General features: G+C 42.9%; 1 protein-coding gene across 1 annotated transcript in view; it reads left to right on the top strand.

Annotated features, from left to right (window-relative positions):
* LOC124594246 (transcription factor Sox-21-B) overlaps nt 1-16,520 on the top strand; it is a 159,297-nt gene that overhangs the window by 31,926 nt on the left and 110,851 nt on the right. The window contains exon 2 of the mRNA XM_047132609.1: nt 4,190-4,384. Coding sequence (XP_046988565.1) covers nt 4,190-4,384 — 195 coding nt within the window. The remainder of the gene's footprint in view (nt 1-4,189; nt 4,385-16,520) is intronic.

Raw genomic sequence — 16,520 nt, 5'->3', positions numbered from 1 at the left:
GTATAAAAAGTCCATATTACTACCATCACCACTATGATTTTTCTACAGAAACTACTACTACTACAGAAAATTACGCTACTAATACCAACACTGACACTAATATTTCTTCTGTGATTGTTTATGGTAAAGCTAGGGCCGCTGATCCCTGCAGAATACTTAAGCAGCATGTTGTCTTGTGTGCCTCCACTATTTCTCTTAATATAATCTGAGATGGACACACAAACACACACACACACACACACACAATTATTACTGTCGGGAAGTATCAAGCGTCCCTGTACGTTCCGTACCAAGTCGGACGTCCCTTTGGATACGGCAACATCCTATTGCGTCCATACAGCATGGCGAAGAATCACAGCGCATCACTTATCTTTCACTGATTCTTCTCGTACTTCTTATGTTTGCTTGTGACCGCTTCCCCACTCTCTACCGTTACTGGGCCAAGAGATCGTAGAACTATCGGGCTTCGTTCTCGTGTCCTATGGTTGTATGTAAGCCTTATTCGTCTCCGCTATGGTAGCTGTTGGTTGTAGTTAAGCCTTGCTTTTTCTGAGACAGTATCAGGTATCAAAATTCTGTTTTACTGTAATGATATAGTAAACTGTTTTATGTCTCAAAGGAACAGTTCTTTTATCTTCAACTAGGGGACATTCACATAGGAGATAACCTGTTATGCCAATGTCTCCACAGTCAGAGCTTGCTCTACCTCTTAGCAATACTGTTCAGATATGTAGGATACGGCCCATGTCCGGAAAGGTAATAGACCAGTCGCCTATTTGACTTAAAATGTCGAACAGACGCAGACCACGTAATCCTTCTCATGTCCGAGCTGTCATTTATCTGTCATACAAAGGACGCAAGTTCGATTCCCGATGCCACCAAGCAATTCTCGTTGTTGAAATGAATGCAACAGGCCCCTCTCCGCCGGCTAAGGAACGCTGAGCAGCGATTTATAGAAGCAGCGGCTCTGGTATCGAAAAGAGGCATTAGTGACTGGCAACCCCAAGTGCTGGAGGTGGGCTTCTATGAAATCGCTGCCACAGCATATGATGGCCATCGGTCACAGGTAAATGGACAGCAAAATTCGGGAAACCAAATTCCCGGAAAGAGTAATTCAGCGTATTGCTCCCTTACAAATACAACTCGCTAAATGACCATCTCGTAAAAAATGAGAAATTTCATCTAATATAGAGGCTTGCCTACAGTCGTTCCTTTCCCACATCATTTGAAATTGGAAAAGGAAAAGGCGGAAACGACAACATTATGTAATGTAACTTCTGGCACACGCCATAAGGTAGCTTCCGATGCAAATGTAGACATCAGGAATTAATGAAGTACTAGGAGGTCTCGCACAGTATTAATTGCCATTGAAGCTGCATTCACTGTGGTGAAATGCGATCAACTAACATAAATAAGGAAAATGTTCTCACTTTCATTGTTGAGGATTTGTGGAAAAGGCTTTTGTGTTAATGTTTCTTTCCCGCTGAAATCAGAACCGTCCAAAAGTAAAGTGCATTGCTGCTCCTCACGATCGTCTTGAAACGCAAAAGTAGCGTTGAAGTCGAATACTTGGATAACAATATGCTGTGCATTCATTTATCTGCTGACAAATCGTGGGTCTTTTTCGTCTACATGTAGAAAGAAGAGCGCAGACAGAGGCACTGTAGGACCAAATGTGGAAACGGTGTTCACGGCTTTTTATGCCTTTCGGAGAACGATTCAAGTCATTTCTGAAAAAGCAACAATAAATCATTCTACGTGGATGAAACGGATCGTATGTAGCACTGCATTGTGTTTGCTCGTTCTGACATGAGTACAAAAATATACTAGCACGAAGAAAAGGCAGCGGGACTTCTCATGACCCTCAGGGGCTAACTGTTATGGCATATCAATGCGCGACTGTGTCCTTGTACTGCGTCAAGCATCATCGAAATCGATCAGTTCAGAGGAAATGGGGAAAAATTATATTCAGCTGTCGACAGCTGCTAAGAAATACGAGGGCGCGCTGAAAAGTAACGCCACCATTTTTTTTTTTTTTTCATTCTGTTCTCAGTATCTGTTGAGATATTACGCGTCATCCCTGCGCCGCTTGAGGGCTCCGACTTGTAGCGTGTTACACGGCGGTGTGTAACGTAACTATGTCTCTGCGTGAGAATCAGCGTGTTGTAATCGAGTTTCTAAGCGCAGAAAACTGACAGCATGTATTCGGAGAATTCTTCCAAACATGGATCACCACCTCCTGCAGTATTACAATACCAGACCAGACAGGAGCGCAGCGACATCTGCAGAAGTCCGACGCCATAGGTTCGCTATCATCGATTATCGTCCACACAGTCTCAACATGACCCCGTCTGATTTCCATCTGCATCCGAAACTTAAAGGACACTCTGGAGGACTTCGCTGTGATAGTGATAAAGAGGTGCGAGCAGAGACGGAGAATAAAGATGTAGACTGTTCAAGTGTGTTATGTTAAAAAAGCTGTAAGAGTTTTCAGTTTAAAAATTCGGAGGCATCACTTTCCAAGGCGTCCTCGTATTTCATTATTACTACCATTTTCGATTATAGCTAAGAAACTGCTACAAGAATTTTTTTCAATTGCATTGTGTGGCTTACGGTAATGTCTGTGAAAAATAAGACTTGAATTTCGAGTGTGCTCGGCAGTCGCTTTAAAGTAATGAAGTATTTGCAGGGTTCATCATTGGTGACAATTAGAACTACGCTGCACCGGTTTTCGAGCACATACTCTGAAAGTTTACCGTCTACCTCCTTGCCTAGGGACGCCAAATGAAAGTCGATGTCGTCAAGCCCTGAATCAAAATTGCGCAACGGATAATTGGGGAGGGGAGCTTGAGAGCGCTACCCAGAGAGCGTGCCCTTTCTGTACGATACTAGGCAAGGTGCTGGAGGGCTCCCACGCTGATGTGTGGGTCCCTGCATTCTATGTCTTTTATTTTAAATGAATTCCTTTAACTTGACTTCTTTGTGATTTTTAAGGTATGTTAAAGATTGATGACAATTGATTACGTATTTATTTTAAATATTATCACTCGATTTTACAGCGATTGCAGCAATTGTTCCAGTTTACAGATATTACAATTTTACAACTTATAGCTCGGGTATATTATATACCAATCTGCACGCACTTTTCTACGGGCAAGACGGAATTGCGTTGGCCAAATGTATACCACCAAAGCCTCTCAATATTTTACATAGGACATCCACTACGTGAGGAGGATAACAGGCAAACTGGGGACCAGATACATTAACACAGGGGGTCAAATTTCCGAAATTAAACGAGATCATTCATTTCCTTACACAATCCGAACAAAAGAATTAGTACAAATATTCAAATACCTCTCTTCAATGCGTGAACATTGAGACAGACGCACTGAGGGCACGTCTGCTCACTTAACCGTCTTCTGTAACACCTCCGCGAATATGGAGGGCACCCGGAGGTCTTCCTGGACCCCGTTGGAGGGGGTGGTTGAACCACTTGGCCGTGACCAACCTCTCCACCCCAAATCTTGTGACACTGGAAAGTCTTTGACTTTTACCTGCCTGTGCTGTCTCTCTGATCCCCTACCCAGGAGTAAGGTTGGCACTACTATACTACAGAACTACTTCCCAACGAAGATTTGGCCACGCTTTACGGAAAGGTGTGAGGAGGATTACGAAAGTTCATGTGCAGATTCACATTCACGTACAAGAAATGCATAATACACGACACACATAAATACGTATTATGAAGCCTGACACATTTCTTTCCAACCGTCCACATGGGTTCTGTTGCACCCGCGGCCGGCCGCGTCGTGTAATAAAATTGGCTGCGGAGCAGCCTCTGTTTCTATTTACCGGTGCGAGCGAGCAGCGAAGCCTGCTGCTTATAGAGAGGAAACTACTGTACCGTTTCAACTCTTCAAACTGTGGATTTCGAAGACACAGAAAAGACAGACAAGGAACTTATCACACTTTCTTATCCGTACATTTCAAACAAGATAAATAGTCTCCTGTGGAGTTTGATGGAAATGGAGAAGTGGCTATGATTCTTGAAACAGTATCTTAATATCGAGGCAGTGTTTCATTTCCTGTCATGTCTGTACATCAATTTATGACCCTGTTGTAGAAAACAGTGTGCGTCGGCGCAGTTTTCTTGGGAAGTGAGCTAATGGAAACGGCTTTCTACTTGCAGGCGCGGAGTGGAAGCTCCTGTCGGAGGACGAGAAGCGGCCCTTCATCGACGAGGCGAAGCGGCTGCGCGCCATGCACATGAAGGAGCACCCCGACTACAAGTACCGGCCGCGGCGGAAGCCCAAGACGCTGCGCAAGGAGGGCTACCCCTACTCCATTCCCTACCCCTCCGTGCCCATGGACGCCCTCAGAGCTGGTACGTACCTCGTGTTCGTCTATGTACATAAATGCTACGCTTACGCACATGAGCCAAAATATCGTGACGACTGTCCATCGCAAGATTGGTTTGGAGTAGAAGACGAGGTTAAGAAAGTGTATAAGCGGAGCACACACGAATGAGGCAATTCTATCCACCGTACAGGCGGGAAATGGAATATCCATTGACATTAGCGACTGTAATAAAGAACTTATTATTATGGCTGGTGGCTCAGATTGAGCATGGTTGAAAGACAGTGAAACCACGAGTACCCGAAGAGATATTGGGCGACCGAGCCACATGGCAGATGGCGCAGGCTGGAGGGTTGCCTACTCTGTAGCAGCGATCTATGGCTAAAGAGTTCATGCACGACTGTTTTTAAGCACACCCGTCAGTGCCACGTTGTTGGACTCCTACGTGTTCCGATATTGGCCCAACAGCTCTGTAAATTAGGATTGCAGTGGTTGTGGCATCATCGAGATAGAACGCGGATCAATAGAGACAATATACGTGGTCGGATGTATCACATCTCACGCTACACCAGGCGAATAAACGCTTGCGGAGATGCCTTCATCCACGTGAACGCTGCTCGAAACAGGGGTTGTGCCGTGGTTCCAGGTCAGTAGGAGCGGATGTTTCGTCTTCCACTGTACATAGGTGGAAGCAATTGGAGCCACAATGACAGTTGTGGACAGCGTGAGCATTATTACGAACCACGTGCATCCCTTCCTGTTCGATGTCTTTCCCAAATGCGATGGCATCTTCCAGCAGGATAAATGCCTGTGTCACGATGCCAGAATCGTGCTGCAGTCCTTTGAGGAGCTCGTTGAGTCATCGCCCCAAATTTCGTCTGGTCTGAACCCGACGGCCCACATCTCGGACACAATCGGGTGCCACCTCTAGCCTATAAACCAACAGCCCGTGATTTATAGGCATTGCGTGACGTGTGACGTGCCACACAAGGCCGGAAACTTACCAAGCACTTGTCAAATCCATGCCACACATTTGGTTTTCCTTCCAAAGGTCGACTAACATGCTATTTATCATGTATTCATAGTGTTTTACCTCGTCAGTGTACTTTTCTATAGAAAAGGAGCTCTTTTCACAACAGGTTTTCCTCAGTTTTTACACTCTTTCTAGTAAGTCGCTCATCTTTTAAAAAAAACGACACTATTTTATTATACTGTTCTTTCGAAGATGAAAGTAATTAGGACCGAAGTTCAATGATCACGTTGCTGATGTCGTACATGTCGGTGTTGTTGTACAACATTGCACAAGACTTTCTTGAGAATGGACTGACAGGAGAACGATTCACAACTGGGCACCCTGGCACACAGTTGAATGATGATACATATTATTAAGATACTATAACGTAATATCGTATAAAATAAACATTCCCGTAATCGAGTGGTTATCGCGTGTGACACATATGCAGAGAACCACATTCAATTCCCGGTACTGTTACTCACATTTCTCGCAGTAGAGCATTATCTTTCTCCTTCTAGCTGAGAACACCTAGTACAGATTACGTGCGGCAGGTTAGCGAGCTCGGCAGAGATTGGGACAAAAAAATGGTTCAAATGGCTCTGAGCACTATGGGACTCAACTGCTGTGGTCATCAGTCCCCTATAACTTAGAACTACTTAAACCTAACTAACCTAAGGACATCACACACATCCATGCCCGAGGCAGGATTCGAACCTGCGACCGTAGCAGTCGCACGGTTCCGGACTGCGCGCCCAGAACCGCGGCCGGCAGAGATTGGGACAGGAAAGATGTCCCACACAGACAGTGCTTTACCAGTGGAGCCACCTCGAGCGTCTATTGCGAATCGAATCGTGATCCCTTAGCAGCGTAGGGAATTTGAAAAGAATGGAGACAAACGAAAAGTGAATCTTTCAGTCAATCTGTGTCACCTGTTTGGATGTTACAATTGCTAGGGTACTACCTTCGAAACGCAGTATTCCTAGCCGGCCGCGGTGGTCTCGCGGTTCTAGGCGCGCAGTCCGGAACCGTGCGACTGCTACGGTCGCAGGTTCGAATCCTGCCTCGGGCATGGATGTGTGTGATGTCCTTAGGTTAGTTAGGTTTAAGTAGTTCTAAGTTCTAGGGGACTGATGACCACAGCTGTTAAGTCCCATAGTGCTCAGAGCCATTTTTTTTAGAGCAGTATTCCTCAATGAAATTTACACTCTGCAGCGGAGTGTGCGCTGATATGAAACTTGCTGGCAGATTAAAACTGTGTATCGGACAGGGACTCGAAATCGGGTCCTTTGCCTTTCGCGGGCAAATGCTCTGCCAACATTTTTTTTTGTTTTCTTTAAGAATCTCATTTTGTTCGTTGTCGTTCGATGTATTTGTTCGGGGCAGACGTCCCATGACATCCGTGCAATTTCATCGCTGATCTATTCACTTAGTTTTTTATTGGAGAGAGCAGCGAACCCTCCGACCGAACACGTTCAGCTACCGTGGCGGCATCCGACTGAGCTACCGAAGCACGACTTACAATCCGTCCTCACAGCTTCAATTCTGCCAGTGTCCCGTCTCCTACCTTCCAGATTTGAATACACTCTCCTGCGAGGCAAAGGTCTCGAGTTCGACAGTTTTAATCCGCAGTTTTCCTGTTTCCAATACACCTCATCACCCCAATTCCGGTTGGACATAGTATCATATTCCTTATATTAGTCGTGACCCGACGACCCGTGTAGGGTGGTAAATATCGTGTTTACGCCTGAGAAACACGAGGGGGGGGGGGGGCAGTGAGGAAACAAAAGCGTACGCTCCAGTATTATTACAAGCGGCGCGCCATCACAGGCGACACCTCTACATGCCAACGCTCAGCGTAGCACAACAAGTAAACACTGACGGGCACTTCCGTTCCACAATACCTCTCGCACAGTATAATCGCAAAAATATGCGTGATAATCCGCGTTTCGTCTAAATAAATTACCAGTCGCTTTTATTCTGGTGCTTTATTTTCTCGTAAAAATTCAATGCTTTTCAAATTACTTTGTTTCGTTCGCAACGAATGACACGTTCATTGACACGTTTATTCCGGCATCTTTCAGAATCAAGTCCCATGCTGAGAACTTTCTTCTTTTTTTTGTAAAATTTCTTTGCTAGCCTTGTCGACCACTTCTGTGTAACAATAGCTATTGATCATCATATGGCAGGTATTGCTGTGGAGATATAGTTAATGAAATATTTATTTTTGTATTCTGCTTCTGGATATTTGTGGTAGCTACTCCATTCTCAGTCCGCTCAGCATAGTGCACCTCATGTCGTACTTTGTACACCTTCTACAGCTTTAGCAATCTGCTCATCTGTTTCGTCGCCTTATCAATCAGTACTGCCACTAATTTCTCCTTCTCATCACCAATAATTTAATGAGATCAACAGTAAGCCGTTGCGGATGCTCGTGAAGTCATTTTCCCCGATGGTCTACCGCGTTTGCACTGCACTTGTACCTAATCACACGACCACGTCACTTTCCTGTACGGCATAGCCTCCTGTTCGCTTTGTGAAGTAACGTATCATTAAGACTGTGAATCATGGGGCCAGTACATAGCGTGCTTGCATATGTTTGACATCAGTGCCTGACAACGAAGACATTCGTGGCAGTAAGACTTTGGGATCAATGTGTCTCTCAAGAAAATGCTGCCTGGATATCTTTCACAGGTATTCCGTTCTCAGCATCATCTAATTTCCTGTAAGACTCGGGCCGAGTTCTACGTCTTTCTTTGACAGCTTCTCAAATCTCTGAGATACAGTATTTGCAAGTGGTTTCTAACATAATTAGATTATAGTCGTTTTGAGCATATTTTTTAAACTACGACATGAAATTTCAATCGCGGACGGCGGATTAACGACGGTGGACTGGTACCCTGGCTAGCCGTGTGATTTTTAAGCTGTTTTCACGCTCTTTTCAGTAAATGTTGGGCAGATCCCCAAATTCCGCCTCAGGGAATACCATACACAAACAATTAAAATACAACAAGTAGAACAAATAATACACGACTCACAGACGGCAAACACAACTTCTCGCACTTGGGTTACTTGACGACTGTCGTGTGAGGATGGGCAAAAGGCCACACTGTTAAATAATAAAATTAACTTTGCCAAATTCTGGAAACGTGAACCCGGTACAAGATGGGATACACAGTAGGGGAAATAATGAAGAAAAGAAAGTAAGAATTCAGCGTCATGTACAGAATCTCATTCAGAAAGTGAACGGTGTGGCGTATGTTTTCGAGAACATTTTGGACCCCCGGCAAGTGCAGAAACGTGAACAAGCAGGATCGATCATAATCACAGTATCTTACCCTGAAGACTAAAGTTAAATTCATCTTCTTCATTACTGATTATAAACACCCTACTTTAGCATTCGGCAAACCGCATTTTCACATCTAACAGCTTCGTAACACTCTTCTACCAAGAGGAGCGCATGGTAAATAAAAATTTTTCTACCGGCATCAGTGAGCGATATTAAAATGTTAGTACGATTAATAGCTGCATGAATCGCAGTAAACCACATCTTATATTCATGTTGCAATGAAACATCGAAACGCATTCTGCATAGAATATACGTCATTCGCGCTAGTGATGCTATCGGCTCCTGCCGCATATACGAAGTGTAAATATTTTGTAGGTAGTAGTTTAAGACTAATTCGAATAAAACATTCCATGTAACGTGTACCCAATTTTTATTCGTTACAGATGTATAGCTACTTACGGAACTAAGTAGATGGAGATATAGATAAACATTACAGCCCGTTATCTAGACTTCTTGAAAATGAGCTTCCAAAATTAACGGAAGAGGTTTCTCTGGCTACAAAGATATGCGTGTTCTACTTTCATGACTGGACCCCTACACATTCTAGTCATCACGTTACACGCCATCTAAGCTTAACATCTCCGGAAGATAGATCGCCAGAAACGGTCACGTTTCTTAGCTAACCCTTTAGTTTTTTGCCTGTGGAGATGACTGAAAGGCGAAAACTACAAAGAACGCCAAGACGATCTCAGAAGATCTACACGTAGCGTTTTCAAGAGAATTAGAAAGGACCTTGAGGTCGGAGGTGGAGTTAATGAAAATCGGCTTTGAACTTATAGCATTTCCCTTTGCTTAGCGCTTCGAGTGGTCGTTTGAGTTACATTCTAACAACCATACCTAACCAATTAAACTGGATACATATCACATGGAATATTTTATTAAAATTAATTTGTGCTACTGCTATCTGGAATATTTACTATTCCTCCTGCAAAACCCAGAAAACTCCATAAGCACAGGACACGTGCTCATTAAACTGTTAGGTTTATCTCTCGAATGTTGGTGGCTGTAATGGATATGTGTATTGTCTGTTGTAATGTTTGTGTTATGTTATGAGGGAATGGACAAGGTGAAATCTGATGTTGGCACGTTGCCTGATCCTCTTGAATAACTCTGTAGTTATTACCAGAAAAGAAAGAAGAACAGTTTTAATGTTGAACGAATGTGACAGCTGGCAGTTAACGGCTATGGCTTTCTTTACTAGAGGGAGATAAAGAAACAGAGTGTCATGTGCACGGCGATTTCTGTTAGAAAGTCAGCCCTTGAAGGTGACCCGTTTAGTTCCAGCCGACTGAGTTCTCGGCAATCAGTCTTTGTCTTTTCTGTGAGGCGCGTGAAAAGTTTGCGCTACAGTGGGCACCACGCTTGAGTAAAACGTAATACGGGGGTCACGTTCCCGTGACAGCTCGATGTCGTGGATGAAGAAGTCTTTCTTTCACGGGGTGACCAGATGTCAACGGAAATTATTTCCCGTAGTTTTCAGAATAAAAATGTACGATATGCGGAAGCCCATCATCGCAGCTGCTGAATCACCTACAGCCAAAGTTTTTGCATTCTACCCACAAAAAGAGTGTACTGACGCCTTATCTATATCTACACGCGTACTCCGATGTGTTACGAAAGTACTTGTGCGCCTGTGTTATTTCCGCTCTTTTCCTGTTCCGGTCACGTACGGTTCGCAAGAAGAGCGATTGCTGGTAAGCCTCCGTTTCGGGTCGAGTCTGACTAATTTCATCTTCATGGTCTTATCGCGGGACACACGTAGGAGGAAGCAATATATTGGTTGACTCTCCCAACTTTAAAAGAAGACCTTAAGGTGATGCAGAACGCCTCTCTTTCAGCGTCTGCCACTGGACTTGACTGAGCATCTCCGTGACGGTTTCGCGCTTACTTCCTTTGTCGATAGACTACATGTCCTGAAGATCTCCCAATGAATCCCAGTCTGGCATCTGCTTTACTCGCTATTAACTTTATCAGGTGGTTCCATTTTAAATCGCTCCGTACGCATACTCCTAGATATTTTATCGAACTTCCTGCTTCCAACGATTGATTTGCAATTTTGTAGTCATACAATGAAGAGTCTTTCTGTCTATGTATTTTGTTTATGACGAGGGTCAATTGTCACTCCCTGCACACAAAGTCTATCCCATGCAAGTCTTCCTGCACTTCGCTACAATTTCCTAGCGTCGTGGCTTCTCTGTATACAACAGCATCATCAGCGAAAAGTCTCGTGGAAATCTCCGACGTTATTTACTAGGACATATATATTGTGATAAGTAATGGACTTACAGTTCGCTCCTGGGGCACACACCAAGTTACGTTCACGTCTGAATACTTCTCTCCTTTCAAAATGACATTATATGTAACGTTTGCTAGAAACTCTTCAGTCCAGTAACACAGTTGGTCTGGTATTCCATACACTCGTATTTTGTTCATTAGACGGCAGTGTCTAACTGTATCGAATGCCTTTCGGAAGGCAAGGAACACGGTATCCATCTGGGCGTCTATATCCACTGTTCTCTGTGTCTCGAGGACGAACAGAGAGAGCTAGATTTCAAACGATATTTGTTCTTGGAACTCATGCTGGTTGCTGTGGAGGTGATGTTCGTTCTTATAATGCAGTCAGCAAGGTGGCGCTGTAGTTTAGGCGATAGACTCACATTTGAGAGATTGAGATCTTCTCTGGTTTCCATATGTAACTCAAGACGAATACTGGAACAATACCTTCTTCAGCGTTACAGACAACTTTCCATACAACTCTCGTCCAGTACAGCCTGGTGCTCACCTTCTATGGCATGCATTAAGTAACTTATTGGCTGACCGATTTCAGAGACAGGGACAATGTTGCTGGCATGCAGCCAACCACACTTGACAAAGCTTTTAACGTTCCCACAAAAGCAGCACCACAGAGAGCGTGTGAAGCACGAGAAAGAGTTACTATTTGCCGGCGACGTCCCCTACCACTCGATTCGCTATAGCATTTATGGCACATTCTCGCAGTCGGGAAGGAAAAACACAGATGAACACCCAGCAAGCCTTTAGGCTGCACCAGGGAACCCCTAGCGCCCACCACATTAACGGGCAACTAACAACTGACACCAAGAAACATTTTTAGTTTCGATGCGTTAGTTAAAATACACCCCTAGTTACATCCTTATTCATGTAGAACACAGTCTTCCGAAACCAGATGAGTCTTCCTCAGACATTCTTTACTTTGGGGAAAAACGACATTTCGTTCGCGGAGACGGCGATTGACTTGTTGTAAGGTATTATTTTTTGTTTTTGCCTCAGTCACTTTTTTATGATACAATCATCCTTTATTGACACAACTGACAGTGGCATAGTTATCCATTCTCCTATAATGCTGCGTAACTGTCACCAAGCTTTCGTCAAAAAGTTAACAGTTCAGGTTTAACAGACCCTGGTTTCGGATGTTGTGTACACGGAGACCAAGAAAATTGTGTTAGAACCGAGATAATTATTTGCTAGATGATTTTCGAAAACAAGAAAGTTGATAATACAGTTTGTCACCGTCTCAAACGGGAAATCTTACGATCAGTGCGTACTGCCAGTTTTTCTTATGGCAGTGAGACATAGCAGGGCTTACAATTTAAATGTGGAAGCCGAGAGTTAGCAAGCGAGCACAGGAAAATTCATAATTGTTGGAGTCACTACGACATATAGAAAAACAAATCAAAAACTTAGAGAAAGGGACTGACGTGTAAGTCGTAATTATTAGAGCGAAGAAAATAAAACAAAGGCGTGTGGGAGCTGTAGCCGGGCGAGTGGATGGTGTATGAACCAATGACGTTCTTCGTTCGATTCTAAAAGATAAGACAACACCGAACAACGACGTAACATATGCATGATTACTCTGCAATTCACAACTGAATGCTTGGCAGAGAGTTCATCGAATCACCTTCAAGCAATTTCTCTACAGTTTCATCTCCAAGAGAGCGCGGGGAAAACGAACACTTAAACCTTTTCGTGCGAGCTCTGATTCCCCTTATTTTACTTTGATGGTCACTTCGCTCTAAGTAGGTGGGCGCCAACAAAATATTTTGCTCTCGGAAGAGAAAGCAGGTGACTGAAATTTCGTGAAAGTATCCTACTGCAACAAGAAACGCCTTTGTTTTAATGATTATCACCCGAATTCGCTTATCACATCCGTGACACTCTCCCCCTTACTTCGCGATAATACAAAATATTAAAATGATATTCGGGTTTAAACTAAAACCAACTGACGGTCAAAGATGCATTTTATACAATGCAAAACGAGCTGGCCTTCTTTGAACTTTTTCGATGTCCTCCGTCAGTCCTATCTCATGCGGATCCCACACCACGCAGAAATATTCCAGAAGAGGGTATACAAGCGTAGTGTAAGCAGTCTCTTTAGTATGCCTACAGCATTTTCTAAATGTTCAACCAATAAATCGCAGTCTTTGGTTCGCTTTCTCCACAACGTTATCTACGTGATCTTTCCAATTTAAGTTATTCATAATTTTAAATTCCTAAGTATTTAATAGAATTTTGTACGATTTATTGTGCGTCCTATACTTTACGGATTCCTTTCGGTACTCATGTGGATGATTTCACACTTTTTATTATAAAGAGTCAGTTGGTGAAAATCATTTTGTTATTGGTTTTGATCATCTGATGGCTTTACAGGACGGTAAATTTCAACATCATCTGCAAGCAATCTTAGATGGTGGCTCAGATTGTCTCCTAAATTCTTTATGTGGATCAGGACTTCCGTAATGCCGCTGGTGCAGTTACCATGTTCACTGCACTTACTTCGTTTAATGTCAGTAGAACGAAAACTCGAACCTAGTTATATACATGTGATTGTATTCCGTATTTACTTTCTCTCAGAATAGTATCCCTTTTACATGGATGGTGAAACATGACCTTCTTCTAGAACCGAGATTTTTTGCTGTAAGTCGGGATTTAACCTTTAAACTGCTTGTTTTACATTAAAAATATTAAAGTTTAAAGTCCCGTCGACAGCATGGCCGTTAGAGATGCAGCACATGTTCGGATTACGAAAGGACGGGGAAGGAAATCGGTCGCATCCTTTTCAAAGGAACTATCCCGGTATTCAGCGTATTTGTCGTATGGACAAAACAGATATCGCACTAGACTAATTCGGAACCGCTCAACCGAACTGGCACGCAAAATTCCATTTTAAATATCATTTTGGTAGTGTCGGAAATATAGCGAGTAAAATAAATCACGGAAAAAAATGTGAGCGGCTGGATAGAGATTTGAACCATCGTGCTTCCGAATGCGAGTCAAGTATGCTAACCACAGCGCCAGCTGGCTCAGTCTCTTTTGTATTGTAACACTGCATTCTATGGGAATGGCGATATGATGTGTTGAATTTTTGTGTCAGTTTATGTGTGCCTATAGAGGAAAATATTGGATGAGGAGGAAGCAGTTGTTCAAAAGCCAAGAAAGCCGAAGCTGTGTCTTGTTTCTGTACCTTTCGTATTTGAGATGATAAACGTTCATATTAACGACGACATATTTTCACCGTTAGCGATTACATCAGGAACAAGTAGACGACAGTAGCACGGAAATATAGCTCTCATTTACATAACGTAAGAGATCTGCTCCTTGGTTGCTGGTGCCTATTATTTCCAGGAAGTAATAAAATTTGATGTATTTCTCAACGATTCGCTATATAGCATTAGTTGACGCTCCCATTTGGAACATCCAGTCGCAGTGTCTCGTAACATTCCCTTGACTTTCTGGGATGAAATTCTGATCGATATTAAGTTATGTGCACTAAGAAGATTACTTCCATTAGTTGAGAATTATTGAGTTACTGTAATCCTTTTTATGTTTTCTCCATCCGCCACAATTTTAACCGTCCATTTGGAAGAGACACCTTACCGTACATTTATGTGCTTGCTTTTTCATGTCGACTGTCAACAATTACAGTCCCTGAAATTTCATGGCAGATCAAGAGTAGGCACTTAGCGGAACCTAAAAAGTTCTCTTTCAGAGGCAATGGTCTTCCAGTTGAGCCATTTGAACATGAGTTACTAAGTGCTTCAAAGGTCCTAATTTTCACTGTCTCTCTACTACTTTACCCAAAATTCAAAGAGCTGACTCCTTCGGAATAAATAACATGCCGGAGAAAATTGTTTAGCTACAGCAAAATGTACCTATTTACACATTAACATTGCTATCAGTTGGTAACGAAATATCGGTAGTGCCTTTCCTGTTTTCCGTCATTTCGTGAGGTCACAGTCAGTTCATGCTCTGGACACATGTAGCTGAAGCATGCTCTGTGAACTAACAGTTGCTGGAACAAGAATATAGAAAAACCCGTTACCAACCCAGCGGCAGATTTAAGCGTTTATAGTTGAAATAAATTACTCGACCAGGAAGGCGTGGTGTCCCCTTCACCAACGACGCTGTTGATTACTTCTCAGTCTTTTACCGACAGTCTTTATTCTTCGGACGGGATTACTTAGCCGTCGGTCAGATCGAAATAGCTAACAACAGAAATAAAAGCACTGGCTGATTCAGTCCTACTGAACTGAGGTACAGAAATTGCGTCTGTACTATGGCTTCTCTGTAGAGAACATTGAAAATGTTAGAAAAAGGAAATGTCTGAAAAGAGGCCAGTAGCGCGATCTGCATTTAGAACTTTAAATTTGGAAAGATCGTATTGAATATATAGGTTGTCTCCTAAGAAGCGTCAAGCTCAGTTTTTCTTTAAAATTTGTTTTTGCAATGTGTAGCTAGAGCCGACCCAAACAAATATATCTCAAGTCTTTCATGCGACACTCAGTGACGACACAAAACGTTAAGAGGAAAAGATTGTTAATGTGGAATTTTACGTGCCCAAATGATTGAGCAGTCACAGATTAGTCTAGTGTGATATTTGTTTTATGGATATATATTAACAGGGATTGTAAAACACGGAGAATAACTCGTAATCCAGCAGCGATTGAACAGCGTTGCTGCATGGAAGTCAGCGCGGGCCTGGGCGGTGCCGAGATGCTGGAGTGCAGGTTATTCCTCGTGTTTTAACTTCCTTATTTATACGTATGGACAAAACAAATATCGCACTAGACTAATTCGGAACCGCTCAACCGAACTGGCACGTAAAATTCCATTTTAAATATCATTTTCGTAGTGTCGGAAAACTGGCCGACGCTTTCCAGCAACACATCGAAAAAACTCAATTGCAGATATCTGCCGAAGCACCAGATAAAATGTGTCTGACGACCGATAGGAGACACACCCTGTATTACAGTTGCGTATTTACTCTGTTCGATCGCGTGGTGCTTTCAGATTCGTTTTCGTCATTTATCTGCTTCTCTTTCTCTCTCACCGTCGGATTTCTTCTGTCTACTTGGTTCCTGTTTTATAACCTCATTCCCTAATTGTACTGACCGTCAGATAGCACCACGTACTTGGATCATAAAATGATCTATATGTAACGTTTTTTAATGTTACCTTTATTATTTCATTAAAATAGCTCATTCCATTGTACAGTTCAATGTGCACTGGTGTATCTCTTTTAATTTTGCCATTTTATGTAATTTATTGTCATAGTATATGTGACATGGTGCCACCATGTTTACCTTGCTGACACTTACTGGCAATTTTGCCTTCCTTTTAGTCCGCCATCTCAAGTTACATACTCAGCCGGTTGATATCTTATCCATGTGCTTGCTACCTTTGCGTTTGCGTTGGTAGGAATGGCCTGAGTATGCACTTTTTTTAATGTTGGTTAGTTATTACAAACTTAAAACGTTATTGTAACATATTTTTATACCAACTCATTTG

This window comes from Schistocerca americana, chromosome 2, assembly GCF_021461395.2.
Source record: "Schistocerca americana isolate TAMUIC-IGC-003095 chromosome 2, iqSchAmer2.1, whole genome shotgun sequence".
NCBI lineage: Eukaryota > Metazoa > Arthropoda > Insecta > Orthoptera > Acrididae > Schistocerca > Schistocerca americana.
This window is presented reverse-complemented; position numbering and strand designations above follow the sequence as displayed.